At 39.0% G+C, this 23691-nt stretch overlaps 1 protein-coding gene across 2 annotated transcripts in view; it reads left to right on the top strand.

The window, feature by feature from the left end:
* DNAAF5 (dynein axonemal assembly factor 5) overlaps positions 1–23691 on the top strand; it is a 66349-nt gene that overhangs the window by 18711 nt on the left and 23947 nt on the right. Inside the window, exons 4-8 of one of the 2 annotated variants that reach the window (XM_029058451.2) lie at positions 678–796; positions 13820–14052; positions 14960–15172; positions 19265–19408; positions 21889–22057. In XM_029058451.2, coding sequence (XP_028914284.2) covers positions 678–796; positions 13820–14052; positions 14960–15172; positions 19265–19408; positions 21889–22057 — 878 coding nt within the window. Of the gene's footprint in view, positions 1–677; positions 797–13819; positions 14053–14959; positions 15173–19264; positions 19409–21885; positions 22058–23691 lie in introns of both variants that reach the window. The other variant, XM_039911089.1, reaches the window with a different exon arrangement.

The raw sequence follows: 23691 nt of genomic DNA, 5'->3' as shown, positions 1-23691 counted from the left end.
TGTGTAGTTACAGATAGGGAGATATATGTATATATATATAGATATATATATATGCACATTATCTACTGCTTTCATAACAGTGGTTAATGTAAATTTTCTCTTTTTTTAAAATCATCTTCAGGGCCTGAGAAAGCACTGAATTTAGTTTTAGAAAGGGTTAGGGTTAGGTTAGGATTTTCATCTGTTACAAAACTATACTTAGTCCAAAGGGCTTTTCATGTCATTTTTATGGCTTTCAAAACGCAGACTAAGAAGTAAACGGGAATAGATTTTTGTTCCTATATGTACTTTTGAATCGGTGAAAGTCTTAAGAGAATAGTTCTTAGGTATGCCACTGAATGCCAGCATAACAAAAAAGTTGTCTTTTTATGGTATTTAGCTCTTACTCTGTGTCAAACACTGTTCTAAGCACTGGGTTAAGAAGCAACGTGGCCTAGTGGAAAGAGCATGGGCCTGGAAATCAGAAGGGCCTGGGTTCTAGTTGTCTTCCAGATGTAGGGTAAATCTTACAGTTTTCTTACTGTCTTAAAGCACCACAGCCCAACCAGGTTAATGTTCATTAAGACAAGTCCCATTAAAATGAATAGGAACTCTATTCACATTTCTTTCTCTAACCTGAACCCTTCTCACGGTGGTCTTTACCTAAAATTGATTATCTTTTGGGTTTGGTGCTGTAGGCAGTTGGCTTTCGACCTCTGGGAGAAGATCGGCTTGCAGTGGCAAAAAGAGAATGAAGATGACCTAAAGGATAAACTTGACTTTGCTGCTCCACCACCCTCTCATTACCCCGAAGGAGGTGAGTGACGTAGTTCTAAACTGTAAGCTCCTTGTGGACAGGGAACTCATCAGCCAACTCTGTTGTTACATTGTACTCTTCCAAATACTTAGTGCAGTTCTCTGCACTCAGTAAGCGCTCAGTAAACATCATCGATCGATTAGTTGGAAAATTCAATTTTCAAGAAGGGACTCTACCTTATTTAACAGGGAGTGACCCTCTTTGGAGGAGAAGTCAGTAAACTTTTGTCTGAACAGGAAAGAAATTCCAGAGTCAGAGAGAATGCCTTCAGCTACTGGAACTGTATCACACTTTAGGCCAGCTTTTTAATCCAGAAGACGGTATTATAGACATATGGCTCAAAAATGATTGTTCTTTATTTTGTTTCAATGAAAATCTTATTCATCCTGACTCAGAGAATGCTATGTACAGTGTCAGCCAAGAAGATTCTTACACTGTATTGTATGTGGTAAAGAGACAACAGGAACCAGACAGATATACCTAAGAGGAAAAAGCTTCTTTTGTTCTCAAGACCGCTTAAAAAAAAAAAAAATTCCAACAGGCTGCCTGGCCAGCTTCTGGGTCTGCTTTAGTATTTGCTTTCTTGCTTTTTGTATTTTATTTTGTGTTAGATTTGGTGGCTAAAACTTAGTTGATGTGGTTTAAGTATTTTACCATTAGGGACCCTTTGGAATAGAACTAGGAAATTTCCTGATTCCCATGTCTAGTACTTTCCTAAATCTCATGTTTGAAAACCAGTCAAAGAAAGCAAATGCATAATATATAATGTTTCCTCTAATTTTTTTATATGTTTCTGGATTTTTAACTAATGATAAACTTAATCTTCTCTTGTCCCTCTTCTGAGTATTTTACTTTTTTTTGTTGCTTTCTGGATTAAAGAAATTGAATTTCACACTTTTCTTTAGCACCTAGTGAAAATCCTATTGGGATTGAGAAATTTGCCAGTCTGAAGTATTAACAAAAGCATACAGTGATTAGGCTGCCAAACCTCATTTCCTTTTGCTTTCTGTACATAGACCTGGCTTGTCTTTGGCTCTATTAGTTTTGGAAGCCACACGTACTGTCAGAGGAATGAGATTTTTTCCCATTGTACACCATTGACATGTCTTTATCTCTCTAATATATCTGTAGGGTGTTTTCTTAATATGAAGTAATAGTGTGATGTACACTGACAAGGACAAAAAGTAAGTACAAACTGCAACCCAAATCAAACAACCTTAAACCTAGCGAGCGGAGTGCATTCTCATACAGTCTAATTGCTTAGGGCTCTGGTGGTAAGATGATCTTAAAAATCAAAATTTGTCTTGATGGGGGTGATTTTTCTCAACTGGAAAAATGCATCGAAATCATTTCTTGTCTTTTTTTCTTCTATATTTTGGGATAGAGTCTATAAGCTTCCTGCTGGTCTGCAAGCTCCTCGTGCGCAAGGGATTGTGTCTGTCAACTTTATTGCATTGTCTTTTCCCAAGCAGTGTTTACCATACAGTGAGCACTCAATAAATACCACTGATTGATTGGTTGATTAGAGATCAAGCTAGAGTCTTCCTTCATAAAAGGGACACCCACTTCATCTGGTGCTTCATCTATTTGTCAGGATATTACCAACAATCAAATTTACTTTTAATTCAACCACAGCAGAGTCCTTAGTTTAATAATAATAATAATAATAATGATGGTATTTGTTAAGCGCTTACTATGTGCCAAGCATTTTTCTAAGCACTGGGGGGAATACAAGGTAATCAGGTTGTCTCATGTGGGGCTCACATTCATCCCCATTTTTACAGATGAAGTAATTGAGGCACAGAGAAGTTAAGTGACTTGCCCACAGTCACACAGCAGACAAGTGGAGGAGCCGGGATTAGAATCCATGACCTCTGACTCCCAGGCCCGGGCTCTTTCCAGTAAGCCACGCTGTGCCTACGTTTTGGGTGGAGATGAAAAGTGATATGAAAGAAAAGGAAAAAATGCAGATAGTTATTTTTATTTTTTCCTCTGGTTGGGAAAGAGGATTTGAAATCTCTTTATAGAAGATATAAGGAAGGGTAAATTTGTGGAGACGGGAGGAAGAAAAAGGTGCTATTTTAAATAAATATATTTTGGTCTATAAAAGGAGTGAAATTCTGAAGCGAATTTCAGATTCTATTAATGTTTTCCTCCTTTTGCTATTTGAAATTTTCATTTGTGCTAGATGAAGGTTAGTTATAGTCTGTGAGTTCCATTTAAGTGGCAACGTTTCTACTTTGTGTCAAGCTCAGTAATTTTAGTTTGCTGAATTTGGCAACTTAAACTTCAGCGAAAGGGTTGTTTTCACCTGACAACCAATCAATCCTGATGTTTTTAAAGGATACAATGTTATCTCTGTAAAATCTGAGTTCCTATTAACATGAATGCCATTGCTATTCCCATATGTTACCCATTACTATGTATGGAAACAGTCCTCCGGTTGCCACGAATAAATGTGAGTGTAAGGGACATGCTTGGCCAACGGCTATTTCAGAATTGAAGATAGGGGACTGTGCCATTTGTTAACACCGATGCATACAATGGTTGCTCTTACAAGAACAAAATGTATTTCCTAAAAAGGACCCAAACCAGATTAGAACAGACAAAAATTTCACCATGTCAAATGCCTTTTTCGAAGTCTGGCAGCAGGAATGCAGATTCTTCCAGTCACAGCATGATGTAGAAACAGTTGAAATTCTTTGGGGTTATTTTTAGCCAGTAATTATTTTAAAAATCCAGTTAGGTTACACATCACATGAATTTGGAGGTTTAATTGAACTAATATTTTAATGAAGAAATGAGTTATTTATTTTGAGTCAACCTACTGAATTCCCTTCTTTAACTGGTTTTCAGCCATTTTTCTTGGAATTGCTCTTTGCTTACTCAGTCTACATTATGAACCCTCAAAATTTTAAGCCTAAGTTTTTCAAATGTTCCTTTTTATCATTTTAGACTATTATATGCTTATGGCAGTGTACTCATTTAGCACACAGCTGTTCAAATCATAATTTCTTCACATCCACATTTTCTAAATCACAGCTAATTATGAAAAATTAGCTAATGCACACTTTGGTGAGCTCCCTTTAAGTAGGGGCGATCTGTAATGGATGCTTGGATGCTTAGGGTTAGGGCAGGGAATGTGTCTACCAAATCTGTTACATGGTACCCTTCCAGCCACTTAGTACAGTGCTCTGTACAAGGTAAACACTCAGATACAATTTATGTTTGTAACTCAATCAATCGGTCTTATTTATTGGGCAGTTATGTACAGGGCTCTCTCTTAAGCTTTTAGGAGGAAACAGTGTTACAGAGTTGGTAGACACGTTTCCAACTCACTAATATATTCTTGATTTTAAAGGCTATGGCTTATTTTTTCAGTTTTCATATCTTGAGGCTTTCCTTTGTGTAATTGTGTACACATTATTTATTCTAGACTATAAGGTTGTTACGGGCAGGGAACCTCTGCTAATTCTGGAGTATTGTACTCTCCCAAGCGTTTAGTACAGTTCACCTCACATAGTAAGTGCTCAGTAAATACCATTGAGTGATTATATCCCTTCCTTGCTTGAAGATTTCCGAAACTACGTCATCAAGTCCAGTTGCCTTATTCTTTCTCATAATTTTTACGGTACACAAGACATTGCAAGTTCAGATGAATGGAACTTGGAATGTTTCTAAATTTACACCTTGGTTCAGCTTTACAACACATCGGTTTCAATTTTACAGCACCATCCTCCTTTAAGTTATTACTCCTGGGGGAGGGGGCAGTGGGAGGGGGGACGCATAAGAGCCACAGAAAAGCGGGGAGATAATTTTAGAAGCCACATGGTGGGGAGGGAAGGAAGGGCATTTTTAAGTGGGGTATGAGAGTTGCCTGATCACCAGACATAACCCATCCGTTTTACTTCCTATGAAGTAGAAATTGTCTCCCCTATTGTGGAACCTCCCCTCAATTCAAAAACATTAATAAACTTATGCTATTTATCTATAATTGATTGAGTAAACAGTCCTGGGTAATTTGGGTTAAAGTAAGGTATCTAACTTTGGTTCAAGAGCCAACTGCCCCATTTATAGCATGCTCCTGTGGGGAATATTAGTTCTGACTTAACAGTGATTTGATCTAAGATATAGTTTTCAGTCAGTTAATTAATCAGTCATATTTATTGAGTGTTTATTGTGTGCAGAGCAGTCAATCACTTATTGAGCGCTTACTCTGTGCAGAGCTCTGTATTACGCATTTGGGAGAGTGCAGTATAACAGAGTTAGGTAGATATGTTCCCACTGGACTAAGTGCATGGGAGAGTATGATATAATGGAGTCAGTAGACATGTTCCTCGCCCAAAGGGAGCTGAAGTCTAGAGGGGGAGACGAGCATTAAAGTAAATTCAGGAACCAAGTATGTCATAATGTAGAAATTACTTTCTCTAATTTAGAGGTAAGACCATGCCTTATCTGGCCAGTTCTGTCATTGTTTTGCGGGGCCTCATCTTCAGTGGTGAATGGCACATTCAGAAGATTATTGTGGTGGTGTTGCCATCTCCACAGAATGCCCTTCTTGATTATGTTGAAGATGAAGTCATCCGCACACTTCAGCAATGGAGTCATACTGTACGAAGTTCATAATAGTTGTTTTTTTTAAGCAATGAGTAAAAGTCTTTGGTGGCAGTCAGTAAAGCCCTGGCTATTTTCAGGCTTGGAATCCCACCAGTGATTGCTCACAGCCCTTAGCATGACCTGCTTGAGTTTCGTAGGCCTCCCTTTTGTTTTGACCGTGGTGGACTGCAAGGCATTGATGCATTCCTTGCTGTGCTGCAAGTAGTTTTTTCCTCCAAGTCCTTTTCATCTGTCTAATCTCGGTGGTGTCACCTTAGCACATCCTCTGTCTTAACAGGCTACCTGGAAGACAGCATCTTGAAGAAGCACCCATTTTCTAATCACTCTGGTACTTGTAGCTTGCTCTAATAGGCTGATAAGACAGTTGATAGCAAAGGACTTTTGCTTTTGAAGCAGGCATAGTTTCATGAGTCACCCATTTGGAATCCTGGCAGAATTAGTAGTGCTGAGCTGAAAGACCATGCTTCTGGATGGCCTGCTTGCAAAGGGCTTTATGTCTATGATGGAGTAGCGGATATATCATCATCAATAGGACAGGCGCTTGATTCGTATTCCCAAGAGCGGCGATGGGATCTGTTGCCCTTTCCATATTCTTTCCCTCAGTCTTCTGTGACCTATAGCACGCTTGTGCTGATTAGGATCAAGAGTATAGGCTTTGGCCATAAGTAGAATAAGCCCATCTTCAAGAAGAAAGGTGAAAGAGCTGACTTGAGATGCCATCAGGGGGTCTCACTGCTCTCTATTATCGGACCCTGCCCAGATTCTTGCTAGACAGTCTACCGGAAAATATTATTAACAATACATACCTAATTTAGAATTTGAGAAGCACCGTGGCCTAGTGGATACATTATGGGTCTGGGAGTCAGGAGATCTGAGAAAATAGGTCTCTCCCCACTCCAGTCCATACTTTTCTCTGCTGCCTGTATCGTTTTTCTACAAAAATATCCAGTCCACATCTCCCCACTCCTTAAGACCTTCCAGTGGCTGCCCATTCACCTTTACATCAAACAGAAAGTCCCCACCATTGGCTTTAAGGCATTCAGTTAACTCACCTCCTCCTACCTTACTTCATTAATTTCCTTTTACAACCAGGCCCCACGCACTTTGCTCTTCTAGTGCCATCCTACTCACTGTACCTTGATCTCATTTCTCTCACTACCAGTCCCTCGTCCGTGTCCTTCCCTGGTTTGGAACTCCCTCCCCCATCTTTATACAACAGACCACCTCTTTTCCCACCCTTTTTTTTTTAAATGGTCTTTGTTAAGTGCTAACTGTGCCAGGCACTATACTAAATCCTGGGGAAGATATATGGTAATCAGGATGAATACAGTCCATGTCCCACATGAAGCTCACAGTCTTAATCCCCGTTTAACAGATGAGGTAATTGAGGCACAGAGAAGGGAAGTGACACAGTAGACAAGTCATGGAGCCGAGATTAGATTTCAGCCCCTCTGACTCCCGGGCCCATGCTCCATCCAAAAGGCCACTCCTTCTCAAAGCCTTACTAAAATCACATGGCCTCCAGGAGGGCTTCCCCGACTAAGCCCTCATTTCCCCTCTGCCCTCTCCCATTCTGCATTGCCACTGTACTTGCATCCGCTTTAGGCACTTATATTCACCCCACCCTCAGCCCCATTGCCCTTAGAAACATATCCATAATTTATTGTAATATCTGTCTGCCCCTCTAGACTATAAACTCCCTCTGGACAGGGAACTTGTCTAATTCTGTTGTATTGGGCTCTGCACAGAGTAAGCACTTAATGAATACCAGTAGACGCTGCAAGTGGCAAATGCTTTAGAAGATTACAAGACCGTCTTTATGCTCAGCGTGAAGTGAAATGTGAGTTTCTTGAGGAAGAGGATTGTGTCTTCTAACTCTTATACTTTCCCAAGCACTTAGTCCAAGTGCTGTGCAAACAGTAGGTGCTCAGTAAATGCTACCGACTGATGAATTGTCAGTTGCCTGTTGTTCTTTTTGGCCACATATGCACACATGCCTAAAGACTGGGATAAAGACTGGGTCCAGCCTGATGAGCTTGCATCTACCACAGAGCTTAGTGCCCGCTACGGAGTATGCACTTCACAAAAAAAACTCACCATCATAGAATCATCTTCAAATATGAAAGATAGATAATTGATAAATAGAGCTTTAAGTACATGAAGCACATATCCTGTTTCAACCGCAAAATATTCCTGTGATCTGCACTAAAGGGTGATCTGAATGTTGGAGAGATAAGATTAAAATGGGGTCATCCATTGTCTTTATGACATCTTACAGAACAAAATACCCATCTGGTGGGAAGGAACAAGCTCATACTTGACTTGTTTTTATCTGACAGTCACTTCAGAGAAGCCCCAGCAGCAAGGTGGCGTTGTGACAGTGAGTTCCCGAATCATTTCTACTTTGAAATTACATTTCTGATAAAATTGTTTGCTTGAGTAAAAACAGATTCAGTGTGATTGGACTGATCTATTTATTTAACATTCACGGCAATAGAATTGATATGTTCTTCACTGATTCTCTGACATAAGTTGTAGCAAAGGGCCTTAGGGTGGTACATACTCAAAACTCCCGTATCAATGTTTTTTTTTAAGTGAGTTAATGCAATCAGTGGTAATTATAGAGCACCTACTACATGCAGAGCACTGTACTAGGTACTTAGGCGAGTGCAGTTGAATAATAATAGGGAATGCAGTAGAGGGCAATAGGGAAGCAGCATGGCCTAGTGGAAAGAGCATAGGTCTGGGAGGCAGAGGACCTGGGTTCAAATTCTGTTCTGCCACTTGTCGTGTGATCCTGGGCAAGTTACTTAATTTCTCTATAACTCAGCTTCCTTTGCAAAATGGGGATTTGCAACCCATTCTCTCCACTTAGTCTGTAAGTTCCATTTGGGACAGGGATTACATCTGAACTGATTAACTTCTTTCTAGCCCAGTACTTAGAGCAGTGTTTAACACATAGTAAACGCTTAAGTATCACACCACACCAAGATGTGGTCCCTGTCCGTGTGAGACTTCCACAACCAATGTGACTCTTTTTTTCACCTTGCTGTCCCTTATTTCCACTGACTGTCTCCATTATAGGAGGGAGTGAACCCAATATATAAATCACCACAGGGTCAGATGAATGGATAAGGATTTTGTGTTGCCATGCTTAGGTAGTCTGACATTTAAACCCCTCAATTTTATATGATTGTGTGAGCCTGTTGTTGGGTAGGGATTGTCTCCATCTGTTGCCAAATTGTACATTCCAAGCTTTATTACAGTGCTCTGCACACAGTAAGCGCTCAATAAATACGATCAAATGAATGGTATTTCAAAGAAAAGAGACAGTAATTTTTATGTTTTTGCCAAAATAAAAGAGAGACATGTTTTAATTGAGGCTTGGCAGCACTGACATTGTAGCAGAATCAGATAGTATTCTCTAATATCATTTGCTCAAGTTTAGAATGAGGTTTTCTATAAAAAGTAATTCTAGATAGAAAAGGAAAATATTGTTCAGTAGTGATTAAAAGCAGGAGGTGTCACCTTAGCTATTTCAATAGGAGGAACTTAGGATAAGATCAGATTTTTGGCAATATTACAGTTTACAAGAATGATAACAGAATAAATAAAGCCTTATCAGCACTAAAGTTCCTTCAGCAGCATTAAAACTTCAAAAACTTAAAAACTTCTCTGTGAAGGTCACTTGTGAATTAATGTAAGGCTTTGCTTGACACTGTAGAACAAAAGAAGCTAGGAAATGATAGGAAAATGGAATTCTCAGTCATAACTGTAAATCCGGAATGGTAAAAGAGAACCTCAGCTATTCATAGTCACCTTGGTTAAAATTCCTCAGTCCAATTGGTGCCCACGTCATGGTGGTGCTACAAGGCAGTGGCCCCCTCAACCTTTTGTGCTAGGATCTCAGACTTGGTCATTTCAAGTCTGACAGGATCTGACAGTTTCTAGTCAGGGAAGAAAAGACAGAAATTGTGGCTTTCTGGCCTATTAGCTCTTTGAAGCTCTTTTATCTCTTTCCCCCTAAAGCCCTTTCCACCACCACAAAAAGTAAAAAGTTGCCCGTACTGAATCCACATACTATTTGAAGCTTTCTTCCTCCTCCAGCCTCCAGTATTGGTAAATGATTTTTGTCAGGCTGTCCTCTCCATTAGATTGTAGGCTCCTTGAGGGCAGTGAATGTGTGTTTTGCTTCTGTTGTACTCTTCCAAGTGCCTAGTACAGCAGGCACTTCTCACTTGGGTGCTCAATAAATATCACTGTCTGCCCTCTTCATTAGATTGTAAGCTCATAGAAGGAAGGGACTGTATGTCTTAATAACTGTGGTATTTAAGTGTTTACTTTGTGCCAGACAATCTACTAAATCCTGGAGTGGATACCATCAAATCAGGTTGAACACAGTCCCATCCCACATGGTGCTCACAGTCTCAATCCCCATTTTACAAATGAGGAACTGAAGCCCAGAGAAGTGATGTGATTTGGCCAAAGTCCCACAGCAGATGAGTGGCAGAAGTGGGATTAGAACCCACGACCTCCTGACTCCCAGGTCCATGCTCTAGCCACTACACCATGCTGCTTCTCTTGCTTCTGTAGTGCTCTTCCAAGCACTTAGAACAACGCTTCGCATTCAGTAAGCACTCGGTAATTACCGTTGATGGTGGCATTTTTGAAGAATGCTATTCACATAGGCCTCTCACTTTCAAATTTTTAAGATTCTAGTGTTGTTACCTCTTGGCAAGTGCAGGACGATCCATGTTTTACAGTAAGAGCAAATGAGCTGTAGAGGAGTGAAATTCCCAAGACTACACAGTAAGTCATTTGTATTTCTGAAGTCCTGTACCTATTAGACCACATTCCTAGCCATCTCTAACTAGAAACATCAATTAGAAGAATTCTTCCTTTGTTCACTTAGTTTCATTTGAAACTAAATTTGTGATTGCACAATTTTTAAGAATTTCCCACTGTTTTTCACAAGGCTTCATTATATCAAACAGTGTGGTACTTTTGTTATGAAAATAAGCGGAGTCTAGGCAAAGACAACTAAACTCATTTTACTTTTGCCCTGAGCTGGAATTTGACCTTTGATTTTTCGGAGGTGAGAGAAAATACTGTCATAATGCTTCTTAAAGTACTGTTTCCTCCCCAGCCACTGAAAATTTGTTATTAGTTAAAATGAGAACTTTGACAGAGTGTTGATTTTTGTCACTCAGTGCACCATTTCATTTTTTTTAATGGTATTTGTTAAAGTACTTACTATATCCCAGGCACTCTTCTAAAGTGTTGGGGTAGATACAAGGTAATCTTGTTGGACACAGTCCATGTCCCACATGGGGCTTACAGTCTTAATCCCCATTTTACAGATGAGGTAACTGAGGCACAGAGAAGTGAACTGACTTGCCCCAAGTCACAAAGCAGACAGGTGGCAGAGCCAGGATTAAAACCCAGGTCCTTCTGACTCCCAGGCCCATGCTCTATCCATTTAGGCTTGGTACTTCTCATTAAAATAATACCTTGGTATTCTGTAGCATTTTTATTGCCAAAGCACTCACATTGATTAGTTAATTTCAACCCTTCCTTCTCAAGGGGTCTCTCCTGCAGTTTTGGATATGAGTTAAGATTTGTTACCTCAGATACATTTTTTTATCTTCACTTTTACATTTTAAACATTTAAACAGTTATCCATTTATACTTTTTAACTATAATTTCAGTTGTGAAAGCATGCAGAATTTTTGCCATAGAAGTAGTTGAGTTTTTTTCTTTATCCTTTGTTATTCAAGGCTGAATAAATCTTTTAATGTAATTGTTTTTATTGAAGCTTGATTTGGTTCTGTGTTGTCTTTGCCCACTTAAATGGCCTTTTCATGCATTTTGCTTGCTAAAATGCTGCAATTATGTTTTCAAAGAAAAGATTAATAGATAATTGCTGAGCTTTCTGGGCACCTGACCTGGTAGTTTGGGACTGTAGTCCTAAAACGTTAATAATTGCTTTAGACCTGAGGGTAGTTCTTGTTTTCCTCTTTTCCTAAATGACATCCCACAGTGTTCTTTCAGTTACTACATGATAAAGTGAAAAAAATTTTCACCTAGAATTCTTTTCCCAAAATTTAGGTGTACACGATGAAGTTCTAATTCTCTCTAATGAGTTTGTAGTGAATTCAGGAGGCAGGGAGGGATTTTGAAAAATGTATCATGGGCTGTGTGGTAGGTTTTGATCAACCATCTCTTCCTTTCTCCAAGCTAATGAGCCCAGCACCCTACCCTTTTGTACTTTGATCTGATGACAACCACTGCAGGTCAGGAGAAGAGTGAAGGCTGTCTCGGTGTTCAGTGCCAGCCTAACAACTGCATGACTTTCCCCTGAGTAACAACAATCATTGCCTTAGGATACAGGTGCAGATGGTTTATTGTGGAAGGAAAAAAAATTGACAGCAGGTAGCTAGAGGGATAAGCATCTGAATTTGAATGTCTGAAATGAAGAAACTGTTGAAAAAGAATGGTCAGAATCCTTTGAAAATCTTCTCCCTCTGGTCAAAGAGTATGCCACTCCATATTTGTCTTTTCAAGCTTTTTTTTTTTAACTTGATCTTTTGCTATTTGTTAGCATTCAAAACTCCAAGTTGTCTTCCCCCCAACCCCCCAAATTTGCATTTGAGAGGATTCTTCCTTACATATGAAATAATTTTGTGGCTCATCCTAATTTTATTTTAGTGTTAGGCAAATAATAGACAAGAAATAGAACAAAACTCATTTGAAAAGAAAGTAAATAGAGAACATGAATTAGTCTAAAGAGAGTCTCCCTAATGTGAAGAAACAGGTCACAATAGACATTGTGGAACAAGAGAAATAATCAGGGTAATAAAAACATACATCTTTGGCCTTCAGAAATGAAGACACTAATAGTAGGCTTTCTTTTGAGTGTGGATTGGAACTGAAAAACTGTGTCCTTCCCTTTCTATCCCTTATTACCCTGCCGTGGTCTTGTATCTCCATCAACAAACTTAGCTCTCACGAGAATACCTATTTACTTAACGGTTTGTAAAATTAACTGCTTTGGGTTTTTTGCTATTGTACCTATGCTTGTACTCTTCGCTCACATTCTGTATATTTGAGAATATGGCATTAGGTTGTAAGGAACCTGAGGGCAGGGAACTCTGTGCAGAAAGTAAATGTTTAGTAAATGCTGATCTTTCAGTTCTGAAAGTCCCTACCACACTTGGGAAGTGCAGAACAAGAAGTGACGTGTATCCTGCCCTCTAGGTCCTAACACTCTAATGGGGATTGCCTAAGTCGTAGGTGCATTCATTCCGTGGCCATGGTATAAAACATCTCTGTGCATCCTCTGCAGCTGTAGAAGACCTTGCTGAGCCCTCATCCAACTCACGTACGGACGTCGAACAAGACGCAGATTTGGCTGTCCAAGGAATTTTTAGGGAGACACTACTTTTAAATGCACTGGCTCTAGGCATTGAACCTTATCTAATCTATAATTGTTTTACTTTAAGGAGTTTAAGATTAAAATGATTTTGCAAATGCCCTTTTTTTTTAGCTTTTTGTTAAGCACTTACTCTGTGCCAGGCACTGTACTATACGCTGTGGTAGATACAGGATAATCAAGTTGGACACAATCCATATCCCACATGGGGCTCACAGTCTTAAATTCCTTGTACCTGTTATCTCATCTGTAAAATGGGGCGAAGTGACTTGCCTTGCCCAAGGGTACAGAGCAGACAAGTGGCAGAGACAGGATTAGTACCCAGGTCCTTCTGATTCCCAGTTCTATGCTCTATCCACTAGGTCAAGCTGCTTTTCTTTAAAATAGGGCTCTTGGGACCAACATCTACTCTTGGTCAAATGTGCTAGAATTCACATTGAAATTAGTGTATCACATTCTCTCTGATCGTGAGAGAATGTAGTATCCATATACTGTAGCGTAAACATTAGACACAAGGTTGTTAAGATTTTCCCATCTGTATTTTTCATTTCTGAGAAAGGGGAAAGGCCATTGTTTAAAAAAACACCTGACAGACTTAGAAGGAAAAAAGCCTTTGTGCTTTCCAAATAATCCTTTAGTGTTTCATTTTGTTTCCTCTTTCGGAAATATATTTATCTGAGAGTAAAACTTAGGACATCCTTATTTTGATTTTCTAGGAGTGTTAGATAACATTGGAAAAAACACATGGGAAATGAAATGAACTGCTAAGGCAAGTTTTCCTCCATTCTCATTGGCTGTATTTATATCCAAGTGTAGGTTCCAGATCCTGCATTGGCACCCAATTGTGCTTGCTTAACTACCCTAAGTCCTCAATATGGAAATTTAAAAAAAGTTATTTTGAAATGTATTTTTATTATTTCTTCTGAATTTTATTCATGGCTCTGTGTGTGTGTGTGTGGCTTTTTTTTTTTCAGTAATTCGCCCAGGATTGGGATGTAGAGAACTTGTTTTCAGAAATCTCTCCAAGATTCTTCCAGCTATCTGTCATGATATAACCGATTGGCTAGCAGGAACCAGAGTAAAAGCAGCACAACTTCTGACTGTTTTATTACTACATGCCGAAGATCATATTACCCAGCACTTAGAAATAGTGCTCAGAACCTTATACCGGGCATGCTCAGATGAGGAAAAGGTGGTTGTAAGCAGTGTAAGTTAATTTTTTTGGTTATCGACTTTCTGTTGTTTAATTTTCAATTTTAGTAATGCCACTCTGGAGGCTCTATTTTTAATTATACTCCTAGGAGTTCTACTTACAACTCCAACTGAGATGCTACTTTGATCATTCGATGGTAGTTATTGAGCTCCCACTGAATGCTAAACACTCTGCTCAACCTTTCAGCGAGTCCAACAGAAGCAAGGACTATGTGCTCAGCCCTCAAGGGGCATACAGTCTAATAAGGAAGACAGACAAGCATTAGTTTAAAAGAGTGGGAGTAGGAGGAAGGACAGACCCATTGCTGGAAATAGCACAAATATGTGAGAACAGAATAGCTGAATAAATAACTGCATACAAAAATATCTGCAGATACATAAAAATATGCACACATTCATAAATGCTGAGGATAAACATATAATCCATATGTATTAAGGGTGAGTGTTGGGTTGAGAATTCATCAGGGAAAGTTTTTTGGAAATTGCAAGATGCCAGTTTTGAAGTGTGGGTAAACTGTGGTCTGGGTAAGTTTGGAAGTGGCAGGTTGTTCCAGACTAAGGGTACTGAGTTATGTGAAGGTAGAAGGGAAAATGTTGGCTTATTTCAGTGTGGTTTAAATAGAGTCACTTCTGTGACTTTATCCTAAGCCTTCTTGAGCCTATTTTAATACATTAAACTTTTTCCTATGGAAGTTATCATGAGGGAATGTACTACCCATATTCCATAGCATAAACTTTAAAAACACAAGGTGTTAACACTTTCTGTATTTTTCATTTCTTATTAAAGGGAACAGGCCGTTTTTTAAAGAAACACCGAACAGACTTAGAAGAAAGGCCTTTAGGGTGAGATCTCTGTGTTTTCAAAATAATCCTGTGGTTTTTCTATTTGTTTCCTGTTTCAGTGTGCAAAATCAGCAGAATTGATTGGAACATTTGTCAATCCTGAGGTGTTCTTGAAGTTAATCTTAGCAGCGCTGGAGAAATCACCCCTTCCTCCATATCTCATGGTCCTTGCTGCAGTTATTAGAGGATGCTCTAGAGAAGACCTTAAACTCCATATAAATAGCATTGCCAACACACTGTCACAGACACAAATTTGTCAAGGCTCTGAGGAGGTAAGATTAAAGGGAAAATCTGGGAGAAGTGGCAAAGAGTTAAGCAGCTGATGTTTAATACAAGTTATTTGGATATTTTTTCCATCTTATCAGTTTGAGATGTTCAGTAATTTTACTCAATAGAGAATAAAGTCCCATTAGTAATTTAAAGTTTACGTCAGTCCAATGTCTTGGTTCTTATCCCCTCATTTTCTTATTTCTTTGACCCTGTTGTGAATTGCATTCAAAGGAAGCACCCAAGGAACATCACACAAGGATATTAGCTTTATTCACTCATTCAATTGTATTTATTGAGCATTTACTATGTGCAGAGCACTGTCCTAAGCACATGGAATGTACAATTTGGCAACAGATAGAGACAATCCCTACCCAGCAACGGGCTCACAGTCTCAACAGGGGAGACAGACAACAAAACAAAATTTTACCTAGATTGCTCTGAGTTGTAAATTTTTTTGGATTAATCTGAACCTAAGCCTCTAGTCTAGATTGGCTAATGTCCCTCATATCCCATGAGCCATATATGCAGTAGTCCACGTTATCTGCCCTAAATGAAGTGTCAATGGGGAATTCTTAAAGGTTTCCTTGTGTTATCATTTTTCTCAACTTTGTTTTCATCGAGTAACCAAAAGGAATAGAAGTTGTTATAAGAGTTTTAAAAAGACTTTTATGTACTCTGAGTGCAACTAGTTTTAAAAAAAAAACAAAATAACAAAACACCTGCCTAATGACAGGGAACAGTTCTGGAGAGAGAAGGCTGTGGTTGTTGCAGCGGTCTTCCCACCGTCATCCCAGCCCAGGATGTGCCACTTGTGCCAGGGTCCCGTCATCCACTATCCTGGCTCTGCTGCTTGACAGCTGTGTGACCTTGGGCAAGTCACTTCTCTTCTCTGGGCCTCAATTATCTCATCTGTAAAATGGGGATCGAAACTGTGAACCCTGCATGGGACAGGGACCGTGTCTTACCCAATTTGCTTGTATCCACCCCAGCACTTAGTACAGTGCTTGGCACATAATAAGCGCTTAACAAATTCCGTTAATGTTATTATCTCCACCACTCAGGCAGAAGCTGATTGATCTAGGCCCACCAACTCCCACCATGGCCATGGTAGCTTGCTCTAGGGCCATATAAGTAAGGGAATTACTGACATTTTTATAGAACACCCATCATGCTCAGCCCCAAATGAGCCAGGACACCTAAGGTGGTGATTGCTAAAGAAAGAAGATGCTTAGAAAAAAAGAGAGAGATAACAAGTCCCCATCTGCCATCACAACCTAAGTCAGGATTTTGCCTTGGTTCTTCAAGTGGAGAAATCCTGCTCCAAAAATCATGACCATCCCATCCATTTTGGCACATTACCCTAGCATCATAAGGGAAGAATAAAGGCCAATATTGGTGTCAACGTTTTGAAGGTGAATGATGAGATCATGAGGTCATAACCAAAGTAGTGTGCTCTGAAAACCTTTAAACAGGGCTGGCTATAAAAGAATTAAAAGGAAGGAAAGGACAAGGAAAATTATAAATGACCAGGGAGCAAAGGGGCTAATTTGCCCTCACGTCCCAGAAGCCACTGGAGCTTGCCTCCCCTATTAATAGTGGAACAACTCCACCCTTCCTCTGAGTGGAGCTGAGTTTTCCTTTGGAATTACTCAAGGCGAAGCCGGAGTTTACCCTGCTCCCCTTTCCTGCTCCCTAATCTCTTTTGTCTTGGTCTCTACTGGAAGACATTTTTCCATATGGGGAGGTCATTTTCTCTCTGCTTAAGCTATAACTGAAGTACAGGAAGCTAAGGTGAGGTAATTTGGGGTAATTTCAGTCTAAACTATTTTTCACCCTCTTCCTCAAGTACTACTATTACTGATAGTAATAGTCTAATAATAATAATAATTAGGGAGCAGTGATGGTCTTTTGGATACGAAAGGGGAGGGAGTGAGTACCAGCCCAGAGAAGGGGATGTGGGCGAGGTGTCTCCTTCTAATGCAAAGGACAACTACAGAAACACATACACCGCCACCCCACCCCTGCCCTGTATCTAGATAGAATTATATTGTTTTACTATCGTTTTATAAATCGCAGTCTTTGTATCTCTGTGTTGGTATTCTTTCCAGTTTGTAATATTGATTAAATCTTGACTTTGGCCATCGTTCTGTTTAACAAATTACTCTTAGCCAACTTATACACACTCCATTTTTCCCCTAGATTGTTGGTAATATAGGAGGGTCTCTCTACTCATTTATAGTTCATATAAAATCAACATCTCGTATACATTTGCATATATACACATATCCACAAACTTAATAGTTCTAAAAATGTGCTTTTCTTGTCTTTGTTTTCATTCCTCAATATTTACCCTAATAAAATCAATACTTATCACAGAGCTGCTGGATCAGAAATTAATGTAGTTGCCCATCTGAGATGAGGGGAAAAAAATGTCATGGCTCTGTTTCCTGAATTAATCACTAAATAATTCACTAGATAAATTTTAAATGCATAATACAGAAAGCTCCCTAGGAGTCACATCTATATTATTCGCATGCTAAAAAAAATTATCTTCAGAATTGCTTTGAATTTATCACTCTAGTATGTAACTGTTTCAGCACCGAGCAGCTAAAAGGGATATAGAGAATACACATTTGGCCCAATTAAATTGAACCTAGCTGGAAATATTCAGATTCCTCATGATTGCTTTTCAAAAGGCCATTCTGCTACAGAGCTAGAATTTAGGACTCAAGTATCCAGTCTTTTATAAGACTTTTTAAATAACAAAAATGATTTCATGCAGAATAGATGCATTTACTATAATTTGGGAAGGAATATATTTTAATAAATCTTCAAATGGTTATGAAAGGAAATGATGGAGTTCTTTGAACAAAAATACTGGGCAGAGTTCATCTCTAAAGACAATCAACCCCTAAGAAACTTGTAGTTGTACATTTCCAACTGAATGCATAATTTGAGATTGTCCTTTGTTATTAGCTAGAAGCTTAGTTTTTTGGGAGAAAAGTATTTCCCAGGTGTCTTGTACCAAATTTTGCACCTGGAGCTTAGCTGAAAGGAACTTGATCCTTTTCTCTGAAATATGTATGTTTAGTGGCAAGTCACTGAAATAAGGAACTTTCATGATAATAAATATAGCTCATTTATTCAAGTTTGGCTAAATAAAAATAATTGCTATCCACATATTTGCCATAATAAAAAATTATCTCCTTATGCATAAATATTGCACTACTTTAAATCAGTGCTGGAGAGCAAAAATAAAATGAATGAAAATGAATATAACGGCCCTCTAATATATGATAATGTTCTGCAGTAGAAGAATGTTTGAATACCATAATCTTCTCTAGAGAGGAGATATATTTTACACTGTTCACCATAAACCTTTACTCTTAAATATTTTATCTCAGCCCTGCCAGACCTTACCTTTGTAGACACTGAAAAATTCAATGATTACAACTTTTTGTTTTACAGCAACTAAGGAAACCAAATAGAGTTTTAAACAGAAAATATGCAATTCCACTTCAGAAGATTGAAGTTATAGTCTAATGATGAGCAGTTCAGAAATTGAAAGGAAATATGCTATTTGCATGTGCAAACATATCTAAAAGGAACTTTCAGAATGTAATGGATTGGTGTACTTTAAAAGAATTACTTTGAAAGTAATTCAACAGATCACATTAGCTTGGATCAGGGTGTACGAGGAACTAGGTTGAGCCTGGAACTATCAGTTGAGGATAATGAACAGGTTTGTTTGAAAAAGGAGTATGACCTATATTGGGAATCTTTAACTATGGGTAAGATCTGGCTCATTTGACATTCCCAAATATCACCTTGGAAAGGGATAAGGCAGAAAGTCTTGAGAAAAATCTCCCATTCCATCCTTGTACTGGTTCACCATCTGTAGTTGATCAGGCTACTATTGCTCAATGCCATCACTGATTGACGTTGGTAAATGAAAAGAAAGCTTTGAACTGGTTGAAAAAAAAGAAGTGTACTGATGAGTTTTCTTTTAAAAAAAAAAAACCTCAAAGGTTCCTTCAATTTTTAACATTTAAATTAGGAACCGATTTTAACCCTTCCAAACTTTCATTTGGTAGGTTATTTACATGGAGCAGTTGCTTTGTTGTGTGCAAGCTTTAATTAAAGTGGGAAAAGAAGACTGCACAGAGGCCAGCTTACCGCTCATGGAAGTTTTAGTGACAATAATGGCAATCCCTGGGGTTGCAAGCCTTCATGAAAAGGTATGGCTAATTGAGAACTATTCCCATTTCGTCATGAAATTATGAACCTCACTTTAAGAAAGATGATCATTTGTTTAAATGAAATGTAACTATCTTCTATAAATCTTTCATTCTCTTGAATTTCAAGCCTGAGGCACACCTGAACCAACTAGCAAAGATTAAAGAATTTAAAACTCCTGGAATGAGTCACTCATTTTGTAGCCGTAGGGGAAACAGAGAATTTTATAGAGACTCCAATTTCCAATTTATTGTAGTTTCTAAGAATGAGGACTTCTTTGCAAAATAGGCAGGCAAAAATCAAAGTCATTATTTTTTTTAATCTAAGTTGTGATTTGAAAATTATATTGTTCTTTACTCAACTCATCTGCCACCCAGTTATGCCAAACTGTTTTGCCCCGTGTCTCTTTGAATGCCCTCAAATAAAATCGGTCAAGACACTGACCTCTGGATAATCGACAGGATTGCAGGATCAAGAGGGATCTTTGAAATATGATTTTATCCCCCGCCTCTCTTCCACGTCCAGTTTTTATTCAGACTCAAATGCATGAATGAAATCAGGTTGTTTCCAGGGCACCATGACTAACCTTCGCTATTATCATCTCAGAACAAGATTTGCCCATTAAACGTTATGAAACTTACTGTGTCCCAGTAGAACTTTGTATTTTAGGAATCTCAGTTCCCTCCTTCCCCCCATTTTGATGCCTGTGTAGATTTTGTTCCTTTAAAAATAACCTTTCTTAAGGGCATATGTCTTAAGAGACAAGCTGTCACTGATAGGGCCATAAATACTGGCAAAAGATAGACCCTTAGAATATACGATGCCTAGAAGCAGTGGAGGGAGGAAGTTGGAACAACCTTCAAATTAAGGGGCCGGGCTGAAAAACAGACTGGTAAGGCCACCAAGAAGTTTACCATATGGGAATCTTGAGTGCTTCCTACTGTTTTTCAGGCCCTGGGGAACAGAAAGAGTTGAGGGGGGAAAGGAGCAGAAGACATAGGTTTAAAGTAGCCTGCTTTATCATTTGGGTATCTCATTTGTTGCTTGCCATTCCAGAAACCGACTGCAAAGTTATTTTAGCTTTGCATTCTGGAAGGTGAAATGGTGAAGAAAATACAATTTCAAATTATAATTAGATGATGGCAATTAGCTTATATGAAGGTCACTACTCTGTATTGTGTCAGATGACGTTGTCTTTTTACAGATTGATATCCCTGTTTTTTTGGAATGATAAATTTTTGTATCAGTGAACTTGGGAAATATATTTTACTTTCATTCATTCAACTCTATTTATTGAGCGCTTACTGTGCGCAAAGCCCTGTACTAAGCGCTTGGGAGAGTACAGTACAACAACAAACACATTCCCTGCCCACGGCGAGCTTCTTCCCATTTGCCAATGTGCATTCCAAGCAACTCTTTTTCAGGGAAGAGACTGCATATATAGCAGGAAACGATGTGAAATTCTTTAGATTTACATGGCACAAAGTCGCTGTACTGGAATAGTCTTCTAAATTGAACCCACTAGTAATATAATAATAATAATGGAACTTGTTAATTGCTTACTCTGTGCCAAGCACTGTTCTAAGTGCTAGACCCCAACTGAGTCCAATTTGGGGGAGGGCACAAGCGATGCACCTATCTTGAGTACCAGGTAGGCAGAATATGCTGATTGTCTGATACATCATGGTGCCAGAAAACAGCTATCTTTTGCCAAAATTAATTACATAAAAATGAAGGCTCTTGAGGGATTGACCAATGCTACAGCAGATTGATTGTAATGCCATTATCACCAATCCCATCCCTTTCCCATCAGCTTCACACGTAAGCAAAGTCACCACCTGCAGAAAAATTGAGTAAGATCCACTCTGACCTTGTACAATATTGCTTGGGTCAGGGTGTAGAGTGAAGAGAGCATGTAGAGTGAACAGAGCAGGAATGTTTCTCTTACACTCTTGCTCTTGACTCCTGTTGTGATTTCCCAACCTCTTCCTGGCTATTCCTTGTGAAGTCATACAAGCAGCATGGCCTCATGGATAGAGCACGGGCCTGGAATTCAGGACTTGGGTTCTAATGCCGGCTCTGCCACTTGTTTGTTCCGTGACCTTGGACAAGTAACTTTACTGTGCCTCAGTTGCCTCTTTTGTAAAGTGGGAATTCAGACTGTGAGCTCCATGTGGGATACGGTCTGTGTCCAACCTGATTAGCTTGTATCTACCCCAGCGCTTAGAACAGTGCTTGGCACATAGTAAGAACTTAAATACCATAAAATAAAACAGACTTCCCACTTAAGTGTGGAAATGGAGAGAGCAAATCAGCCTCAATACCATCTTGAACGTATTTACTAGTCACGTAGTTGTCCCAGAGATATCTCCCGTGCCTCATGTTTGAAAGTTGAGAAAAATGAAAACATTGATATTTCTGCAGAGAAGTTTCTTAGTCTTGTAAATTGGATCTATTCCATACCTCGATTTTTAACCAGCAGGTTCAGGAAACAATGACTTCATTAGCTGTGGTGCAGAAGATGGATGGCATTCTGGATCTCTATAGACAACATATAGATCAGCTTATGGAATGGTTGTCTTCATCACATGATCAGTGGAACTGTTACTCATTGGAGCTGTTGCAGTTTGAAGTAGTTGTCACTCAGTCAGGTAAGGCCCACTTGAAGTGGTGAGAATGTGAATAGAAACATCTTATTTCTTAATCTCAATAATACCAGGAATTCTCCTGTTCTCCTTTATTTGTGTTGCAAGGTTTGGGAGAGTGCCCCGAAACTTCCTTAAATTAATGCTGAGAAAGAACCAATCTAATAGGAAAAAATGTAGAATACCCATTTTTGCTGGCTTTAATGAAACAGAAACACTTGGTTGGATAGGTAAATTATTTTGAAATCCGTGAATAACTTAATTATTCTTTTAAAAATATGTTTCTAACGTGCATGGTTAATGTTAAAGATAGAGATTTTGATTGGGAGGTTTTCTTAAAATTCACCAAATTCATTAGTCAATTAGGGTTTGGTTTTTTAAGCACCCACTTACTGTGCAAATCACTGTACTAAGCACTTGGGGAGAGTAAAATACAACAGAGACATGTTCCCTTCCCACAAGGAACCTTACAGTCCAGAGGATGTCGATATTGGCTGGAGTGTAGGGTACCGCCCGACATTTTCCCCAATCTTTGTGCTACTTTAAATATGAGTTTCTTGGTGAAATCACCAACCCCGAGTCCTGTGTTTTCATTAAATGACTGGCACTTAATTATTCTATGTATCCCCTTTATTTGACCCTGTAAAATTGCCAAACAATTTAAGCTGTATTGTTTGTATTAATAATAATAATAATGTTGGTATTTGTTAAGCGCTTACTATGTGCAGAGCACTGTTCTAAGCGCTGGGGGAGACACAGGGGAATCAGGTTGTCCCATGTGGGGCTCACAGTCTTAATCCCCATTTTACAGATGAGGGAACTGAGGCACAGAGAAGTTAAGTGACTCGCCCACAGTCACACAGCTGACAAGTGGCAGAGCTGGGATTCGAACTCATGAGCCCTGACTCCAAAGCCCGTGCTCTTTCCACTGCGCCACGCTGCTTCTCTAACCTGTGGGGGTCAAATTACATAAAAATGGTGTACTTATTGAACTAAAGCACCTTACTCAAGCTCCTGCCCCCAAATTGATTTCCCTACTCTATATAGCTTGTACTTTGAATGATGGAGTACCCCCCGCCACCCTAAAAAGGTACATGTTGGTAAAGTCCCCTATGTCTACCCCAGCGCTTAGAACAGTGCTCGGCACATAGTAAGCGCTTAACAAATACCAACATTATTATTATTATTAAAGTATCATTCTGGAGTCCCATTGTTTGCTTTAGGTAAAATGAAAACAAACCATTATACTTTGGAAAAGGAAAAGCCTCAAAACTTTCTTTTTGGGTTCCCAAAGGAAAAAAATACACACTTTAGTCAGTGAATCAATGGTATTTATTGAGCATTTACTTTGTGCAGAAGACTGCACTAAGCTCTTGGGAGAATACAGTACAACAGAGTTAGTGAACATGTTCCCTGCCCATAAACAAGATTACAGTTTTGGGGGTGGGGAAAGAAAGAAATTAATATAAATGAATAAATTGTATATATTGTAGATAATGGGAGAGATTATAGATATTCAGTGAACATTAGCAATCACAGCAGTTAAAGAAGCACCAAGACTAGAAAATTATTTATGTGGAGGAAGGAGGCTTTATTTGTAAGATCCATCCTGTCCATGACACCATCGAACAGCTGTTGAT

The sequence above is a fragment of the Ornithorhynchus anatinus genome, chromosome 2 (genome assembly GCF_004115215.2).
Source record: "Ornithorhynchus anatinus isolate Pmale09 chromosome 2, mOrnAna1.pri.v4, whole genome shotgun sequence".
Classification (NCBI taxonomy): Eukaryota; Metazoa; Chordata; class Mammalia; order Monotremata; family Ornithorhynchidae; genus Ornithorhynchus; species Ornithorhynchus anatinus.
Note: the sequence above shows the minus strand (reverse complement) of the source record. Positions and strands in the feature narration are given on the sequence as shown.